Below are 16,350 nucleotides of genomic sequence, written 5' to 3'. Positions count from 1 at the left end.
AGCCCCGTTGGTCCACTGAATTAATACACCAGGGGGTTGACTCAGCCTGTCATCCTTCCGAGGTCGGCGAAATGAGTACCAGTGTACTGGGCCGGTGTATACCCCGGTTAAAATAGGTGTACCATATCCCTGTGTCGTAAGAGGCGACTAGGGTTGCATCAGGAAGGGCATCCGGCGTAAAACATGTGCCAAATCACTATGCGGATCATACAGATGATCCGCTGCGGCGACCCCTTACGGGAGCAGCCGAAAGAAGAAGAAGAAGAGGGGTTGACTCAGCCTGTCATCCTTCCGAGGTTGGCGAAATGAGCACCAGTTCCAGTGTGTGTACTTGAAGAGGGGCACTGCATCAGCGACACAGTCGTGCTTCAAGAAATGATAGCTACCCTGGCAGCGAAGCTGCCATACGACCGCCACCACCACAGCAGTCCCCAAGTTTAGTTATCTCGATAAGTATGTGTTTATAGTTCGGGTCCCCTACCTGTGTCTAATGGGAATTACATGTGTGCACTGCGAAGTTTCTTTGACAACAAATCTCCTTCACTTCACTTCGCACACCGACGCCATTGCCCAGGTGCGTTCGACCACGTACGTGGGCGGACATTTTCATCGCCTCAGCTCCGACTCCACCCCTTGTCCAATCACGCACAGAGAGCGACTTTCCAACGACAATGCGGCCAATGAGAGTTGAAATGGCCACAGAGGGCGACTTACCCACGACACCCCGGCCAATGAGGGTGGAGACCACCTCAGATGGCGATTTTCTCACCTCGGACAAGAAAGATATAAAGGAACGCCAGGCTGGGGAGGTTGGTCGTCTTGGGGGTCGCGGGTCTTGGTGCTGGCTGGTTCGTCTGGTCCTGGGTCATCGTCGTCTCTGATCTTCTCCTTGGTCTTGGTTCATTGGTGCGTGGCCAGTTGGAGAGCGCGGTCCCTGGTGCTTGGCGCTGCTTGAAAGCTGTGGGTTCGAGTCCCGCCACATGACCAGATCGTCGTACACCGCACGTGGCGGACAGGTGCAAGCAAGACCCTGGCCTTCGGCTCGCTTTTCTTTCCGAGCCGGAGGCCTCAATAAAGGCCGGCCGGCCCAGTTCTTGTGAGTGTGTGTGTGTGTGTGTGTGTGTGTGTGTGTGTGTGTGTGTGTGTGTGTGTGTGTGTGTGTGTGTGTGTGTGTGTGTGTGTGTGTGTGTGTGTGTGTGTGTGTGTGTGTGTGTGTGTGTGTGTGTGTGTGTGTGTGTGTGTGTGTGTGGCGCCAGTCCGTTAAGTAGAATTGTTTAAGAATAGAATTGTTAGAATACCTGCATTGCTTTTAGTCGGTTTAACTCTGCTCTCTGTGTCCCCCCTCCCATATAAATAAACCCCTTTTAAATGTACCAGCTCGTTTTCTGTGCTTTCTTTCATTAGCCGAGCATGGTGCGTATCGAGAAGTAGAAAGGCCGTTTGGGCCGGTAATTGTTCATTTGAGTCCGACGGACTCTGGTAATTCCACTCGGTTATACTGGACCAAGGTCGCGAGAGTGACCCGGTTCGACAGAGCCCGTCGAGGGTGTAGTTTTTCTTGGTACTTGGACGATGTGGGGACTTAGGTAAAATGAAATTTGGCAATTAACTCGACCCCACGCCGTCGAAATATTGGCGACCACGGTCCGCAAAGGGACCCGTGACCTTTCGGACTTATCCGAGAGTCACGACCTAAATTCCAGGTGTTCGGTGGAAACGACTCTACTGCTCCACCTCGTGGTCGTTTATCGCCACCGAACCCCGGCCCACAACAATACTGGGTGGTTTGCCATTGCCTTCTGAGCAGTAGTTTGGGCAGGAATTTTTAATTTGTTCAGGCTCGCCCACTCTCAGTGAAGAACACCTTGGGAATATTTAACTTCCATCAACTTATGTCGGAAGACTAGACGCCCTTCACATCCATCAAATGAACGACTCACACATTGATGATTTACCCAGTCTGTTAAACACCAGAATGACATTTTAGAGGTGGACCGACATTCAAACCCATGTTCGACAGCTTCGATGCGAGTGTGGGTACCTCTCGGCCACCCTGTCAGCCCTGTTTGATGACTCGTGTCAGGGGAAAAACATCTTTGCCAACAAAAGTCTCAGGACTGTTAAATGTCCCCGTTATTCTAAAATCGATTTCGATAAGATTCATATGATGATACAAAATGGCAAATTGTCCAAGCTGGAATGATCCATCAACAAAATATTTAAAATGTTGATGAGGGAGAAAGGTAAATTTTGCAAATGCCAGTTTTGTTCCTTCTTGTCATGTGAATGAAGTAACTGCATATCATGTGAAGAAATTTGCCATTCCCCTTCATGGGTTTTCTCTTTCTGCCTTTTGAGGTCATCTCTTCGAGCATGACCTAAAATATGGGTGTAGATGTCCTTCGATCCGTCCGTCCGTCCGTCCGTCCGTTGCGAAAATGACGATTTTCAAATTCTATCTCCTCTGCCATTTCTCAAGCGATCTTGAATTTGATTGTGGCATATGAATCTATGGGACAATATCTAAATTTTCATCGGGCCGGATTTTCGATATTCACTTTCGTTTTCGTGTCATGTGACTTCAAAGTTGGCAAAAAATGTGAAAATGATGATTTTCAAAATCTATCTCCTCCAACATTTTTCAAGCAATCTTGAATTTTATTGTGGCATATAAATCTATGCGACAATATCTAAATTTTCATCGGGCCGGATTTTCGATATTCACTTTCGTTTTCGTGTCATGTGACTTCAAAGTTGGCAAAAATGTGAAAATGATGATTTTCAAAATCTATCTCCTCCTACATTTCTCAAGCGATCTTGAATTTGATTGTGGCTTATGAATCTATGCGACAATGTCTTAATTTGATCGGGCCGGATTGTCGATATTCGCTTTCGTTTTCGTGTCACGTGACTTCAAAGTTGGCAAAATATGCGAAAATGACGATTTTCAAAATCGATCTCCTCCTACATTTTTCAAGCAATCTTGAATTTTATTGTGGCATATAAATCTATGCGACAATATCTAAATTTTGTCAGGCCGGATTTTTGATATTCGCTTTCGTTTTCGTGTCACGTGACTTCAAAGTTTGCAAAAACTGCCCTACCTTCAGGAGGCTATATATTTTCTCGCAGAGATGACCGTTTCTCCCGTACGGGGGTAATTTTTTATATTTCCAAATTGTGTTTTTACCGTTGGTCCCCAAAAATGTTATTTCTACTGCTTCTCATAATTCCTGTGGGTGGGGTTCTTGGTTGGTGGTGGAAGGAACATTCTGGAAGGGAAGAGTGGAACGTTGGAGCATGAAGCTACGGCTTGTCGTAATAATTCCTCGTCATGTCACAAACAGGACGTGAAAAGTTGCAATTATAAGAATTGTAGTTCGGTGAACAATGAAACCTTAATAAAAATTATTTACATTTTATTTTCCAGCCATAATAAATCATCACAACAGCACACAAATCAGGTAAACACATATTAATCAGCTTGGCCGACATGGTGGATATTTATTTTCTTTCATCTCTCTGTGTGCAGTAAGCTTAAATTGATTGATTGTTTGCATGTGGAGCCACACATTGATTACGTGACCAGAGGATGGGTGGATGTCTGACCAATGTATACACAGTGCATCGTACGGATATAAAAGACGAAGTATGGTGTTGTGGCGGATGGATGTCACGTAGATATACAAATCATTTTAACTTTAAATCACCCACACTTAAAATCTTTTTTGTCATTTATCCTCAATTTATTTTTCCTATTTTCAACTGTTTCTTGACAACAATTGTCAATTTTCGTTTTTCAGAGGGGCAGGATGTTAAAATGAGCTCCGTCCATCCGATGGACCGAACATCTGTCCATGGACTTTTGAGTACGTGATATTTCTAAAAGTGTTGAACGTTTTGCTTTAATATTGGAGATATCTATTCCTCATGACATTAACTCAACCTGATTAGATTTGCTGAATTATGTTGCCATGACAACCATCTCATTTACTTGGCTTGTGTACCCGATAGTTTGAAAACACGTTCAAGATTTAGCTTTCATATCACACAGATATATTCTTCATACCACCCAAAAGATGGAGGACCGAGAGACTGAGAGGGGGCTGAGATGTCCTTGTTGAAACTTAAATTTTGTAACCTCATGACATAATTTTTAAATCCGGCAGGTACAACAAGACATAAAATTTGGAGAGTAAGGTAAACGAGGGAGTGGGGAATGCAAGTGTTTTGAGGGTGGACACGGTCGACTCATCAATTTTAATCGGTATGTTTTGGAGATCAAATTAATTTGAGAATTAATTATGAGTTGGCAAGAATTACAGGGTGTTCAAGATGAGATTTCACCATTTCTAAGCAGAAAATAATTTCATTTAAAACAGCCATGAATCAGCACTTATTTATTTATATTATTTTACTTAGTTATCTTCTCACATGTCATGTAAAGCCAGAAAGGGCCTTTTGTCACATTTCCGGAGAAATGAGCAACTTTTTCATGAACACAACCCCCAAGTTATTCAGTTGTGTGAGTATTGTAATCGGCTCTGTCTGTCCGTCCATCATGCTCTGTCCTCCTCAAGGGTTGGGCAGAAATTCACCAAACTTGGTAGTTGGGATCATCATTTGGCAAGAAGAGCAGTGTCATTTTGGCCCCACTCCTGAGGGCGGTCAAAAGGTCAAATTCCAAAACATGCAATTTCGGGCACATTTTAACTTTGCTTTTGGTGGGAAGCATGGGGATTTGCGATGGCGCATCATCGATTTTGCTTGAGGTATTCATTCTAATTATTAAATTCTCTACACTCAGGATCATTGAGTTCTCATCATGATATTCTTGAACAAACGAGTGACAGATTGACAAACATGGGCACAAAAAGGATCCAAGTGATGAAATAAATTCCATCGAGTGTTTATCATACCTTAGTTCTGGAGACTGTTCACTTGAAAAAGCTGGAATCAGCCAACTGTAAGAGCCTGGTGTATATTTTTGCGTTTCTGGAACGCTTACATGGTGGAGTGATGAGAGCGTTGCTGCCAAACATGGCATCTTCCTCTCCAGCGGGTATCATTATGACTTCTTCCTCTGCACACACATCAATAAAAGGAAGTTAAATCCACTCAAGAGCATTGTCATCATTATCTCCATCATTATCCTGCCTTCCAACACAATCCTGGAATGAATATCTATCAGATATTCTCTCCATCAGATATCTCTCTCTATCGCTCTGTGCTTCTCCCTCTTCCTCATTTTCTACATTTCAGTTCATGTTTTATTTCACTTTTCCCTGCAATTTCACATCTTCATTTTCTTCGTCACCAACTCCCACTGTGTCACCTCACAAGGGAATTTAAGCAATTTGGTCTCTCATTCCAATGTTTCATACAGAGCCCACAAATCCCCACTAACTGCACAAGTTAAAATAACAAAACCTCATCTGATGATGTCGAAGTGAACCATGATGGACTGCTTCATGGAGGGCAACTCGAGTCACGTGCCGCTGATTGAAAGTGGGATTGTAAAAATTTTATTTTTCAAACAATTAATTTTAATGAACATCCAAGTGTTTACAATGACGTCTTTATGGATACATTACCACTCGTACCAGCGTTCCAGCAATTGTAAGATTTGTTTGGTGCTTGTTTGGCTTCGAGTGAAGCAAAATATTAGTTTGTTCTCAACACTTCAGAAGCACACACACAATGGGACACAATGGAGGTGAAGAACATGTAATTTAGACAATGTTTGGAATAATTTGTTACGTAAGGTAAGATTCTTGGTAACTTACGATCCAACCGGGAGGATGGTTTCCTGTACGAGGGTGGTGGAGGAGGGAACGAGTGTCTCTTCTGAGGAGTCTTTGGAAAAACAATAAAAATATGAAAGAATATTCACATTGATATGTTCATCATTTTGATAACTTGTTCAGGATATGGCACAGAAAGAAATGCACTGACAGAACAGGTAACCAATGGAAAGGTGAATTAGGTGATCTCAGCCATTAAAGGGGAGTTAAAATTCTTGTGATTTAGCCTGTGTGGGGATGACCATGCCAATAAGTTACCTTTCCCACCAAAAATATAATTACAATTATCGCCAAAATTAAGTATATTCTTCTCCATCAATGTAAGTATTCACAGTGATGTCGATAAAATACGAAGTGCAAAATGCATTTCAACTTCAGGTGTTCATCTTGGGGTTCGCTGTATTTGTACCCAGTATGTTCACCCCAACTTCTCCGAAATACTGAAGAATGCTTACCTGTTGAAGGTGTTGAATATGGTTTGGGCTGTCACCACCATGCTGCTTCTGCTGCTGTTGCTGTGGCCTGTAATCGTGGCGAGGCTTTTGTTCACCCTCGAACTCCTCTACAACGCGACGTGTCTGTAACCGCTGTTCCTCACAGCGTGACTTCTGTTGATGATGTGTCAAGCCAACACCACTGGGTTTCCATTCAATTTGCACACCTTTCTTTGCTGCCTGCCTCTGCTTCTTCATTTCTTTTTTGAAGCAAACTTTTTCTTTTTTTTTGAACAGTTTTTGGACACTGTTTTCCTCGTGCACACCACCACTTGCTTTTGCCTCCTCTTTGGCATCATCAAATTTCTCAATTACTCTCTGCTTTTCCTCTTCAATTAGTCTCTGCTTTTCCTCTTCGATTCGTCTCTGCTTTTCCTCATCTAATCGTCTCTGCTTTTCCTCTTCTATTCGTCTCTGCTTTTCCTCATCTCTTTGTTTCTGCTTTTCCTCATCTAATCGTCTCTGCTTTTCCTCATCTCTTTGTTTCTGCTTTTCCTCATCTCTTCGTCTCTGCTTTTCCTCATCTCTTTGTTTCTGCTTTTCCTCTTCTATTCGTCTCTGCTTTTCCTCATCTCTTTGTTTCTGCTTTTCCTCATCTCTTCGTCTCTGCTTTTCCTCATCTCTTTGTTTCTGCTTTTCCTCTTCTATTCGTCTCTGCTTTTCCTCATCTCTTTGTTTCTGCTTTTCCTCATCTCTTCGTCTCTGCTTTTCCTCATCTCTTTGTTTCTGCTTTTCCTCATCTCTTCGTCTCTGCTTTTCCTCATCTCTTTGTTTCTGCTTTTCCTCATCTATTCGTCTCTGCTTTTCCTCTTCTATTCGTCTCTGCTTTTCCTCATCTCTTTGTTTCTGCTTTTCCTCATCTCTTTGTTTCTGCTTTTCCTCTTCCATTCGTCTCTGCTTTTCCTCTTCTATTCGTCTCTGCTTTTCCTCATCTATTCGTCTCTGCTTTTCCTCATCTCTTTGTTTCTGCTTTTCCTCATCTCTTTGTTTCTGCTTTTCCTCTTCTATTCGTCTCTGCTTTTCCTCATCTATTCGTCTCTGCTTTAGCTCTTCTATTTGCCTCTGTTCCTTTGCCTCACTTTTCGAAACCTCCTTTTCCCGAGTACACACATCGTTTCCCCTTTTCCAAAGCTCTTGCTCCAGTTGATGTGCTTCATTCTCTCTCCCTAAGAACTCCTTGTCTTTTTGTTTCTTTGTCTCTAAAAATTGCTCTTGCTGCTCACGCTCCAATTGTTCTCGTTGGTGCAGCACTCTCTCCATTTTCTCGACATACTTTTCTTGTTCTCTCATCACTTCCTCTTGTTGGTGTGTTTTAAACTCTCTATATTTTAACCCAAGTTTTTTCATCACCTTCCGTTTTTCGAAGCGTGCCCGCTGTTCCCGCACCATTCCCTCCCTTTTGGAAATCTCTTTCTCCATCTTATCGACCATGTGCTTATTCTTAAGAATCTCTTTCTCTTTTCTTTCAATCTCAAGCCAACGGCGTGTATGGTCCTGATATACTGATTCCCTCCAATGTACAAATTCCGCTCGTTCTCTCTGCTCTTCCTCTTGGATCTCCCTCCACTCATCCTCCATTCTTTTCTTTACCTCTTCATCATGCTTTTTATTCCGCTCCTCCTCAACTGTTTTCCTCATTTCCTCTTCCTTGGTTTTCCTCTGCTGTTGTTCCTCTCTTTCCTTCTGCTTTTCTTTCTCTTTTACCCATTGCTCTTCCTCGTATCTCTGTTGCACATCTTTTTCCTGCACTGCTTGCTCTCTGAGCTGAACTGACCTCTCTCTTTCGTTCAACTCTTCTTCTATTTGGTGCAATTTTTCACCCTTTTCCTGCAATTTCTCTTTCTCCTTCAGCCACAACTTTTCTCGTTCCTTTTCCTTCTGCAACTGTTGTTGAGCTAACTCTGCTTCCAGTTTTTGAGCCTCCTCGAGTAACGGCTGCTCTTTCTTTCCCGTTTTGTTCAGCAAATGTTTCCGGCCACATTTAAAACTACAAGAAACAAACACAAACCATATCAGCATTGTTAATAACAGTAGACTTTAACCGAAACTCTTTGAACAAAGGTTGTAGTATTAAACATTGAATTAAATCAGGAGAACAGGCACTCAGTGGAGCGCGTACCTCCGCCGGGCTGAACAGTTTATGTTTTGTATCTCACTGATGGGCCGTATCTGGACTGGGATCTGAACCAACACCTAATTGGCTTGTTCTTGTTTTTTATGAGTTGTGTTTCATCCTTATTTTTTCTTTCTTTCTTTTATCCAGAGGAGGGTGCTTGGGTTTGGGTAAAAACACGTAACATCAACCACATAACACCCCTTGACAAGAAGCCCACCAACAGCACTCCGGACACATGCACACAATCACCCATCCATGCTGAAGCTACCTAAAATTCCTGCCAATATCTATACACCCTTCCATCTCCATAACTTCCACGTTCCTATCTAATTCCAATTTAAATGTATCTACTGTTTCTGCTGCCACTTCCTTTCCAGAAATACCATTCCACGCATTAACTACTCTCGAAGTAAAAGTCCCCTGCCTTGCTACCGTCTTCCCTCTCTTCTTCACTCTCAGGAATGAACCCTGGTCCCATCACTGTCTCGTCTGCTCAACATTCTTCTGCACTTATCATGTGTAAACCCTTCCTTATCTGAAACATCTCGATCATATCTCCTCGAAACCACCTCCTTTTTAGTGTATAATGCCCTGTCTCCTTCAGCTGCTCCTCATCGCTGAGTCTAGGTCGGCCCGGAATCATCTCGTAACCCTGTGCTGAACCCCTTTTTATAACAGCGACGTCATTCCAAAGTTGTGGTGACCAAAACGTCACACAATGTTCTTGTTGTGGCCCTCACGAAATTCTGATGCAATGTTGACACCACCTGTTTTGACTGATAAATGATCCCCCTCTGAATACAACCTAAAACCCTATTTGCTTTACCCACATATAGCTGCCTGGCACTGTGCTGCCTGCTTACCTCCTGTATCTATTACCACCCCGACACCCTTCTCCTGTGTGACACGCTCCAAAATTAGCCCTTGCTTCCTGTAATCTCTATTTTCAATGTTCTTCCCCATCCCCAACATCTTACACTTACTCAGGTTAAATTCCATCTGCCAATCTTTTGCTCAATCTATGCACGTATCAATACTTTCCTGAATCTGATCAGCACCTCCTCTGCTTTACACTTTACCCCCAAGCTTTGTGTCATCTGAAAATTTGGAAAGCATACTCTTCATCCCACGATCCGAATGGTCAATATAAACAATGAATAATGATGGTCCAATTACTGATCCTTGAGATACCCCACGACTTACATCTTCCCAGCAAGACATCCTCTCACTCACAGCCACTCTTTGTTTTCTATCACTAAGCCAGTTTGTAATCCAATTAGCTACCTGACCAGCCACTCCACAAGCCCTCACTTTGGCTAACAACCTCCAATGTGGAACCTTATCAAATGCCTTCTTAAAAAGTTTAGATATACTTTCCACTGCCTTTCCATCATCCACCCAATCAGACACTGCTACCTCGAACTCTAAAAGACTTGTCAGACAGGAACTATCTTTGGTAAACCCATGCTGACTTCCTTTAATTCTTTTGTATTTATTAAAACTCGTGCGTGCCCGTAGGTGAGTGCCCGTAGGTGAGTGCCAGTATGTGCAGCCCTCTCTTGCCCCCTCTCTCTCGCCTCCCCCTCTCTTGCCCCCCACTCTCATCCCCCCTCTCTCGCTCCCTCTCTCTCGCCCTCTCTCTACCCCCCTCTCTTGCCCCCATCTCTCCCACCTTGTCTCGCCCTTCCTCTTCCCCCTCCTCTCTCGCTCCTCTCTCTCGCCCCCACTCTCATCCTCCCTCTCCCATCCAAACCCCTCTCTCACAGTTATTGGTCGACAGATAAATGGTCGTAACTTGGGAACCGCTCGTCTGATTAATATCAAACCTCGAAAAGGCACATCCACGGGTCCCTAGCAATATTCCTGGCAAGTTTCAATCAGATCGGACCGTCAATCGTACAAAAAAATAATAATAATAATAAATAAATAAACATTAATTGTGACGTTATTCGTGACGTCATAGCACCGTGGCTTGTCATTGGTCGACACAAATTGCCATAACTTAGAAACAGCTTATCCAATTAATATCAAACCTTGAAAAGGCACATCCGCGGGTCCCCAGCAATATTCCTGGCAAGTTTCAATCAGATTGGACCGTCAATCGTGTAAAAAAAACAAAAAAAAAACATTAATTGTGATGTCATTTGTGATGTCATAGCACCGTGTCTTGTCATTGGTCGACAGATAAATGTCCGTAACATGGGAACTGCTTGTCCGATTAACATCAAACCTCGAAAATGCACATCTGCGGGGCCCCGGCAATATTCCTGGCAAGTTTCAATCAGATCAGACTGGCGGTTGTCAAGAAACGACGGTGACACACACACACAAACACACACACACACACACACACACACACACACACACACACACACACACACACACACACTACTGGAATTATAGATAGATAATTACTCATCTGGTCCCTTATTCCCTAATGAATGTCTCCAACTCCGGAGTAACACATTGGAAGAAGCATGAGTGTGTGTGTGTGTGTGTGTGTGTGTGTGTGTGTGTGTGTGTGTGTGTGTGTGTGTGTGTGTGTGTGTGTATGGAGTGAGGGAGAGAGAGGAAGAGAGGGAGAGAGAGAGAGAGAGAGAGAGAGAGAGAGAGAGAGAGAGAGAGAGAGAGAGAGAGAGAGAGAGAGAGAGAGAGAGAGAGAGAGAGAGAGAGAGAGAGAGAGAGAGAGAGAAAGTGAGAGAGAGAGAGAGAGAGAGAGAGAAAGTGGAGACGGGAAGAGAGGTTCGGTGGGGGAGTGGACAGAAGGGGGTTCGTGGGAGAGAGAAGGGAATAGGGAGGGGAGGTGTACGTGTGGCATCTGTGGGCTGCCATTACGGTATCAGGAATAATTTGTTGTCAGTACATGCACATGTATGCCTGGTGTTGGCTTCATGGTTAGGGTGGTGGGCTTGGGATCCTGGGATCCTGAGTTCAAATCCCACTTGGCTGTTGAATTAATACCAGGTGGGTTGACTCTGCCTGTCATCCTTCTGAAGTCGGAAAAATGAGTGCCAGCTTTCTGGTATCCTGTGTCGGAGTGGCGACCCATCCAGGATTATGCTCAAGAGCCAAGGAAACTGCTTTCACAGCACAAATGCTCTGTACAGAGTATGGTCCCAATGGATGGATGGATGTAGACACATGTGAAGCAACCTTTTCCACAATGAATAACATATAAAGAAAATGAGGAACAAATTTACAAATTAACATTTGAACTGTCTCACAAGGATTGCAATGATGGATGACAAATGCTGTACCGTTTGAAGAGGGTCATGGAGCATCAGGCACTCCTCTGCTGATCCAGCTTTCAAAGTACGTTTTGAAATATAACTTATTGTGTTCTTAATTTTATTGTTGTAACCTTATCTGTATAATTTTGATCAAAACACATACATACACATATTTGTGCTTGTATACCTTGAGGAGATGGATTCGTAGTACGATTTTTGGTTTCTAATAATTAAGCCGACATTGTTTTGTTGCACATGCAGACTTCTATTGAGTTCACCTGGCTGTTATATCACGTGATTACATGAAGGATTGCATTACTTTGTCTTGCACGTGGTATGGTGGCTCTCACACCTTATGTCCACTTGGTGAAAGTGGCCCCTCTCAAAAAAATAGTGAAGATCACTGCTTCAGATCCTTTGTCGTTTCGACTGTCTCTATTCTATAACCTTTCAGACACACCACACAAACACCGATACTCTTCTTGTAAAACATAAACTACACTTTTTTCAGCAAGTGATGCACAAACTCGACCCCCTCCCCCCTCCCCCCAAAGGGTGAGTACTCTGCTCGTTATTTGTGAAAACGAAATGTAAATTTGTTTTAAATTTCTGAGCTATCTTGTCCCCTTGGAGAAAGGAATTATATTTTTAATAAAACCATCACTTGTCTTCCTTACCAGTCAACGGGGTTTTTATTTCTGTTATTCTTCCTCCTGTTGATCCAGTATGATGGTTTGAATGATATTACCACCACAAATAAGAAGATAGCAATTGCAATGATCAGGACATCGCAAACTCTGGAAGCGAACTCTGCTTCCTCCAGAGCGTCATGCTGGAAAATCTATGGACATGGAAAAGGGCAGGGACAGGAGAAATGTTTATTACATTTGAAACTAGAAGGGCACTCGGAAGAACGCATACCGCCACCACGCAATGCTTGATCCGTGAGAACATATCAGGCCCAAAATACATTTTTGAACAAAAAAAGGGCAATCGGAGATTGCAGACCCTCACCAGGACTTCTTTTCAGTGGTGTATTTTAAAAAACATAAGTTTTTGGGAAAATATGGCTGCCAACAATGTGACCAATGACATCACATGTGTGAACCTTTTGTTCCTCATGGACAGGTGGTCATACGTGTAAAGTAGCACCTCGACTTGTTCAGCCACTTCAGAGAAGAAGATTTTTGAAGGTGATTGTTTTCTTAAACAACATGGCTGCCAAATCACGTGACCGATGATGTAATAATTTTTTCTGTGGACTCGACGACCCTCAAAAATGTTCATACTGATCGGATGCGGCATTCTGAATTTGCAATTATGACATCATAACGAGGGCACCAACGACCTCATAAAAAAAATCAAACTCATTCCCCATGAGGTGTGCTTGTGATGTGGTTTCAATTTTTTCCTTCATGCGGTTTCAGAGATACAGAGGTCTCAAGTTTTTCAGTTTTTCCAATATGGCTGCCACATCACATGACTTATGACATCATAATTATCATTAAAACATTCTACATGAGTAGTTACACCAATGGTAAAAATTTCGTCCACAATCCGTCCACAACTTTTTGAGATATCGTGCTATATGTTTGGTTGTTTGGTGAAGGTTGTTGGGCCCTATCTCTCAACGGTGAAGAATCACTTAAAAGTTCTAGGAGTTGGATCCGGATCCGGATCTTCACCAAAATCTAATCAGTTCGTCCTTGTCACACACCGAACCCGTCCACAACTTTTTGAGATATCCTGCACACAAACAGACAGGCAGACAAACAAAGAGACAGAGAAGGGTGAAAAAAATCACCTCCTTTACCTTCTCTGGTGGAGGTAATGAAACTAAACAATATTTTTACAATTATTTTACAAAATCCAAAATCTCGTCACAAAGAACAAGATGTTCATGAAATTTGTTTTGATTCCAAACACAATGGGTCATTGATTGTATGAGAATTTATCATTTGTTTAACACAAGGGGTTAGACCCAACTTTTCAAGGTGCATTTCATCATCATCATCATCATCATCATCATCATCATCATCATCATCATCATCATCATCATCCTCTGCAGGATGAAGGTTTTGTTGAACCCACACTGGGTATATCGGTCTCGTGAGAATGATTTGCCAAACAGTTTTTCTGGAGGGTTTGGGAAGAAATTTGTGATTTGTTCAAAATGCTGGAGATAACTCGCCTCCTCTTTGTGAGAGACACCGTGGGATCTTTAACGTCCACCAACGAGTAAAGGACCGTGAAGATTCCTCCATCGACACGACCATGAAGTGAACCCGAAACATAAACATCCTCACGGCAATGAGGGATCGCAACCATTTAAAGGACCGAGAAGGAAGATTAAATATGGGATTCAACCTGTGCACCAACACACACCGTCCTACTCCTTTTTCAAAGCTACTCCAGGAATCTTAGATTTCCACAAAAAATCTGGAAGCAAATTGCCTTTGGACGAATTATATACCATTGCCATTGGAAAAGACAGGCAACTTAATTTGGTCTCTGAAAGGATGGGACATTAAGCCGGCTGTCTCATTATGAGGCACTATCCTGGCTGTGGTATACAAGGATGGCAGTTTTTAGAGTCGGATCAGATTACAGTGGTATCAAACTTAGGTCAGTCAAAATAAAAATGTCACAAACAGCTTCCCTGTAAAACCACAAAACATCCGATTCACCCAACTTGGGAACAGTACCAACGTGTGCCATTTTGTGTGAACCTTTCACGAGGGTCTCTTTCAATCCTCACTAACGTGCCGGGTGATCTGTAGATTCCACTACCGAGGACCAGCAAGACCATGATGATAACCCACGTCATCTCTGGTCGCTGGCGCGCGCCAAGCATCAAACTGGGGAACTGGCAATTTAACGATTTATTCTTCATTGTTCTACTGTGACGTCATCATGCACTGTGACCACGCTCCGTCATGATTGCAGGTTCTCAAATATATTAATAAAATGTTTAGAGTTTTTCTCAAAATCCAGGAAAGTGCAAAATAGTTTTAATTTAACAATTAAGGAAATTTACGAAAGAAGAAATAAATTTTTATTTTCCACCACCACCACTCCCACCACCACTACCACCACCACCACTCCCACCACCACTACCACCACCACCACTCCCACCACCACTATCACAGCCGTTTCTACCACCACCACTATCACAGCCGTTTCCATCACAACAAAAAATATCACCATCAACAACCCCTCCACCACCATTACAACTCCCATTGTCACCCTGAACACAACTTCCATCACGTGTGGTAATCGATGTAAATTGTTTCTCCAAACTTACCCACTCGGTGAGAGAAGACGCCATTTGTATTTTCCCTTCTCCATCGGTATCCCGTGTGGAATCCCGTGCGGACACGGACAACTCGCTGTATTACAAACTCTCAATACAACACCTGTTCGCTTTAACATCAAACCACAAACAACTACTTGATGAACAACTGATAAACAAACTCCTTTGTTGTTGTGAACCTTCCCGAGTCCGTGATCTCTTACAATCCCCTCTTACCTGCCGTGGAGATCGCCAAGTTCCACCAAGGACGAACAACACGAAGATCACGATGAAGGACAACATCTCTGCTCCACGTCGATCCTCCAACTGACGCTTCAACGACGTCTCTTCCTTACGTATTTCCTGTTGATGGAATTGTCATTGTGACGATGAACACCCACTGTGACGTCACAATGGTTCGGTGTGTGCCGAGTTCGAATTGAACCAGATCTGGATACAGATTGGATTGTTTATTTTAATTTTTCACTGATTCTTCACCATTGAGAGATGGGGTCAATATGATGTATGGCACGATATCACAAAAACTTATGGACGGACTATGACCGGTGACGTCATGCTTAATGTGGAGATTCCGGATGGTACAAAATGTCGGCTGTGACGTCATCGACAGATTAATTTTTTTCTTCCATGACATCAGATATGAACATGACACCGTTTGAGTTCCAAAATGAGTGATAAATGAAATCCGCACATTTTCTCATTTTAAACAAAACCCTAAATAACACTCACACGTCACACGTCACACTCACTCAACGTCACAATGAAGAATCCCCTTTCAGGATCAGTTTCCCTCAGATAACCGTGTTTGGATAAAACGGCATTTTCACAATGATTGTGGCATGGTGAACTCGGTGATTAACTTCCTCACGTGTTCCAGGGTATTCTAACTGTGTTATAATACAATGTATAATGATTGTACAATACATGGAGAAACGTCACAGGATGTGATGTCACATGTGGGCGGGGCCAAAGCGAGGGACGTTGAGTCCTGATCCCTTGGACACGTTGTTCTCCCCAAGTTGTGATCTGGTTGTTTTGTTTTGTTCTGTAATAAACAGTTAAAATCCTTCTCTGTTGTTGAATCCTTGAAAATGCCTGAAATGATCGCGATGACCTTCGATTGAACCGGATGTTATTGTACTTGTACATAAGGACATCACGTGATGTTGTAAAATGTTTATTTTTGTTTAATTTATATTCTCAGTGTGTTCCGTGAAACTCTGTTAATTAACCCGGAAAGTAATTCGTTTGAACCGATGAACGAGTGATGCATTGTGGGTCCATCAATCACGGAGACCACGTGACCGGCTCGCGGCGCCATCTTTGAGGTTCGTCGATGTCTGGTTCGAGTTGTGGTGGTTGAGATGTCGGAGAAGATAAATTACATGAAGGA

At 43.0% G+C, this 16,350-nt stretch overlaps 1 protein-coding gene across 1 annotated transcript; it reads right to left on the bottom strand.

Annotated features, from left to right (window-relative positions):
- Positions 1–380: 380 nt before the first annotated feature.
- On the bottom strand, positions 381–16,114 carry LOC147031789 (uncharacterized). Its single transcript, XM_085867600.1, has 6 exons — positions 15,707–16,114; positions 15,174–15,299; positions 12,322–12,485; positions 6,260–8,285; positions 5,787–5,856; positions 381–5,083 (listed from the first exon to the last, which is right to left on the bottom strand). The coding sequence occupies exons 2-6, from the start codon at positions 15,237–15,239 to the stop codon at positions 4,938–4,940; spliced, it is 2,472 nt and encodes an 823-aa protein (XP_085723726.1). The 5' UTR covers positions 15,240–15,299; positions 15,707–16,114; the 3' UTR covers positions 381–4,937.
- Between the last annotated feature and the right edge of the window lie 236 nt (positions 16,115–16,350).

This window comes from Eptatretus burgeri, chromosome 2, assembly GCF_056783735.1.
Source record: "Eptatretus burgeri isolate ZD-2024b chromosome 2, Ebu_testis_v1, whole genome shotgun sequence".
NCBI lineage: Eukaryota > Metazoa > Chordata > Myxini > Myxiniformes > Myxinidae > Eptatretus > Eptatretus burgeri.
This window is presented reverse-complemented; position numbering and strand designations above follow the sequence as displayed.

Coding starts and splice junctions, on each gene's coding strand:
- LOC147031789 (XM_085867600.1), bottom strand. CDS start 15,239: ATGTTGTCCTTCATCGTGATCTTCGTGTTGTTCGTCCTTGGTGGAACT. Junction 12,486..15,173: donor CTTGGCGATCTCCACGGCAG/GTAAGAGGGGAT, acceptor CCATGTCCATAG/ATTTTCCAGCATGACGCTCT. Junction 8,286..12,321: donor AATAAAAACCCCGTTGACTG/GTAAGGAAGACA, acceptor TGTTTCTTGTAG/TTTTAAATGTGGCCGGAAAC.